This window comes from Magnolia sinica, chromosome 1 (assembly GCF_029962835.1).
Source record: "Magnolia sinica isolate HGM2019 chromosome 1, MsV1, whole genome shotgun sequence".
Taxonomy (NCBI): domain Eukaryota; kingdom Viridiplantae; phylum Streptophyta; class Magnoliopsida; order Magnoliales; family Magnoliaceae; genus Magnolia; species Magnolia sinica.
In genome coordinates this window covers 858,359-862,233 of record NC_080573.1, presented here as the reverse complement: position 1 = coordinate 862,233, position 3,875 = coordinate 858,359, and the positions used below count along the sequence as shown (strand labels likewise).

Genomic DNA, 3,875 nt, shown 5'->3' with positions numbered 1-3,875 from the left:
ACATCTTCTCCGTACTATCATAAATAAGCCACGATCCTATAATCATGCTATTGTGATGATCCTGACCGTTGATATATTGAGTTGAATGTGGGCTAGCTATTGAAAATCTTCTTTTAATTTTCTAAATTTGCCTATACATAGTGATGATCGGAATAATCCGGTGGTTAGCCTCAATTTCATTATGATGGCCATAATAGCGTGGAATTCAGAACATATGAGAACCCAACATATGACCATCTTAGCCTGTGGGACCCAAGGAGGCCACACATCTGGGACGCTGAATCACTGAAGAGGTAAAACGAACTCTAATTTATTACTAGTCCTCAATTATTTTGTACTTGGTTTGCCTTCATTTTAAAAATAAAATAAAATTGAGAAGTTGTAAATTGTTATTGCTCCTTAAACTAAAGTTGGTATAGGTATGTTGCGGTGGAATTTGATTGGACCAAGGGCCTCCGTCGCAAATAAGACCCAATAGAGTACGTACCAATAAGGCTGAACAACTTTCACATGCTTTGTTTTCAACCTCATCTCATCATTGACAATAACTACCGTCCAATCAAATCTGATCATGATTTGGCTCTAAAGGATAATAGAGTACAAGCGGGATTAAATATATCAAATCCCACCTCTATACACCGAGTTTCCATGTACAGCAAAACCAAAGCCAATGCAGCACCAAATACACACTCCCTTGATAATGGTTTTAAATATTCAAGATAGTAACAAGAGCAGCAACAACTTGGACCCATTATCTAAATTATCCGACTTGACTCAGATGAACCCCCGAGTCAACCAGGAAATTTTCTAATCATTATGGAACGAATACATGAAAAAAAAAAAAATTAATAAATAGAATAAGACATAAAAAATACATGTTTCAGAACTCAAAAATATAAAAATATAATTTGTCTAGACCTTGAAAGAAGAGAGAGAGAGAGAGAGAGAGAGAGAGAGAGAGAGAGAGAGGGGATAGTTTAAGTGCATATATTGAGAGAAAATGGGTAGTTTATGCTCATTAGCAAAGTAATTCAACTATATTTTACGAACGGATATTAAGTGCATATATTGAGAGAAAATGGGTAGTTTATGCTCATTAGCAAAGTAATTCAACTATATTTTACTATTTGAAGGCGTGCTTGTCGCTTTTATCATTATTCCATGAATATCCTTCATTGGACCCAACGTTTCTTCACTTGACTTATCTTTTCCCTTTTCAAAAATACCCTCCCAACAAGCCCATTCCTTCACTAAAATTCCCGTGTCACACCAGTTATACGCCTTTTCACTTTTGCGCTTCTTGATAACGGTGAGTGAAGCTTACATATTTTAGTTGATCTTTTAAGCTATGAGACTCGTACCACACAACAGTGGCTGCACAGCTCTTTGTCCATCTCTTCTTCCATTGGTTCAAAGCTCCTCCATGCATCAACCGCTGCCGACGTGTCGAACGTGTGGACGGCTGACATCGATCTGAACAGCTCCCCCGGAAGGCGGTAGCCAGCCAGGAAATACAGCTGGGCCCCGACGGGTGCCATTGTGAGATAGACCCTATGGATGTGGCCCCCACCTGACTCGTTAGCATCTGTTGTGTCGAATGGTGAAGATAAGTTCTTCAAGTGGGAGCGCTCCACTATATTCCATATGTTCAGCTTCCCATCATAGGCCTCGATGTGGCCCTTCCACGTGTTCAGGCAGTCCCCAGAGCTGTATAGCCTATCATTAACGGCTACGATCTGATTAGGTGGTACGTCAAGTTGCCACATCCCCCGCATCAGGTCCCACTCCCCGCGCCGCGTGTCAAACGCCTCAGCAGAGCTTCGCTCCATCCGAAACGGGACCGTCTTGTCCGAATCACCCATTTCAGCAAATCCCCCAACCACGTAGATCTTCCCTTGCCACGTCACACCCGCACATTTGTACCTCAGAGTGCTCATGTTAGGCAAGCAGTTCCACTCGTCCAGAGCTGGATCATACACCTCAGCACAACGGATCCCCCTTTCACATGCCAACGTGCATTTCCCCCCTGCCACGTAGATCTTATCATCACACACGGTGCACGCGAAATCGAATCTAGGTGTGCCAAGTGGAACACACTGGGCCCATTCATTAGTTTGGACATTGTACCGTAGCACTGTCGTTAGGACAGCCACATCCACCTCGATCGCATCATCACAGCCGTCCCCTCCCTCCTTCCTGCACAATCGACCGCCGATTATGTATACAGCGTCCCGAATGGCGACCATGGCGAAGCCCTTGAGAACATGGTTGTCTGCGAGGCCAGGAATGGTCCCTATTTGGCGCCACGTGTTGTCGGATGGATTATAGGATTCCATCCAATTACACGTGTTCGGGCCAGGTGTAGGCGATCTCGAGCAGAAGGAGGCGTACACTCTACAGTCCGAAGCTGAATTCTCTGTGGACGGAAGTGGGTGGGGTGGCGATGGTAGTGAACCCATGGTTGAGATGGTAGTGGTAGTTGTTCCACTTAAAACGGTTAGCTGGTAGTTAAAGTGGTCAAGGGGAATTATAGGTGCAGAAGAGAGTGGAAAATATAGTAGAGAGGGCGGAGGGCACTATGTTTGTGAGAATCTTTGGGTGGAAATATCTAGAATTTTTACTTAGGAATTGTATTAGGGTTTTTTGGAATTTTGGATGTCTTTTGTTTTGAATAGTGTCGATTGTGCAATTTTTTCTTGTTCTAGGGGTGGGGAATTCCTGAGGAATTGTGGGGTCCACATGATATTAGCTTCTCTCTTTTTTTTTATTTTTTTATTTTTAATGGGACCATGTTGCGTAGATCTAGACCAGTGATATTGTTGTACCCACCAGGAATAGACCCGGAAACAAAAATCTTGCAGGAGGACGATTCTGATGGTTGGTTTAGGATAAATATAGCAATGGTCCACCTGTGACAAAAAATGACCCAGATGGGTTGCTAAGATCTTCCCATCTGGTGTAGTTCATTGCCCTGTACCAATGGTTAGGATCACTTAGATGATGAGGACCACTTGTACAAACTGAAAAGTGGAGGATAGTGCGGACATCCCGGGGCGGAGGATCACAGGATACATCTTGTCTCTTTTGGTGTGAAAAAAACAAGGTTGCATGAGGAATTCAAGGTAGGAAATAACATGGGTTGGGAAGATTTGAAAAGTGGGTGGAGAAATATCCAAATTCGGGGTAATTGATCTTCTTTTCCTTGAATTCTTGTTGTCGTTACTCATACCCTATAACATAGGGACGTACAATATATAATTGAAATAATATTATTAGTTGTCCACTTTTCTAGAAAAATGCCCGTCGTACACTTGCAACTTTGAGTAAGCCTATACACTAGTTGATATTGTGACCCCCTTTCGTCAGAAACACTATAGTTCTTAGGTGAAGCTTTTGTCTCAAACATAAGTGTATGGTACAATATTACATAGTACAAAGGGAACTCTTGAGGGAGATTTTGTATATCTATATCATAACCTCTACCTCCTAGGTGAAGCTTTTGCCACATGATATATAAGTAGCATTTGAGTGTGTATATGGGAGAGAGAGAGAGAGGCTTCACGGGCTGCTCTCAATGTAAGATCGGTTGACAGACTGGATTTCACATATGCAAGGATGGTGGGCACTCTACAAAATCAGGGGTGGGCCGTCTCCTTCCTATTGTTTTCATTGATGTGACTGTGGCCCACCTGAATCACAGACCAGCCTAGCTTATGGGCCCTTATTCTAACATGGAGTAATGCATTTGTTGGTTAGAGTGGAATTAGGGCCCACCCAAGCATGCCCCTGTATGCTCATATGGTTGGTCTTACCTGGTACAATTAGTAGGAAACCACATCTCTCTCTCTACACACATAGGTATTGGATTGGTAAAA

At 42.9% G+C, this 3,875-nt stretch overlaps 1 protein-coding gene across 1 annotated transcript; it reads right to left on the bottom strand.

Annotated features, from left to right (window-relative positions):
- Window positions 1-1,346: 1,346 nt before the first annotated feature.
- Window positions 1,347-3,126, bottom strand: LOC131245329 (F-box/kelch-repeat protein At1g16250-like). The gene has a single exon (XM_058244736.1). The coding sequence runs from the start codon at window positions 2,457-2,459 to the stop codon at window positions 1,347-1,349; it is 1,113 nt and encodes a 370-aa protein (XP_058100719.1). The 5' UTR covers window positions 2,460-3,126.
- Between the last annotated feature and the right edge of the window lie 749 nt (window positions 3,127-3,875).

What these genes read in the sequence shown, in the direction of transcription:
- LOC131245329 (XM_058244736.1), bottom strand. Translation starts at nt 2,459, where the DNA reads ATGGGTTCACTACCATCGCCACCCCACCCACTTCCGTCCACAGAGAAT.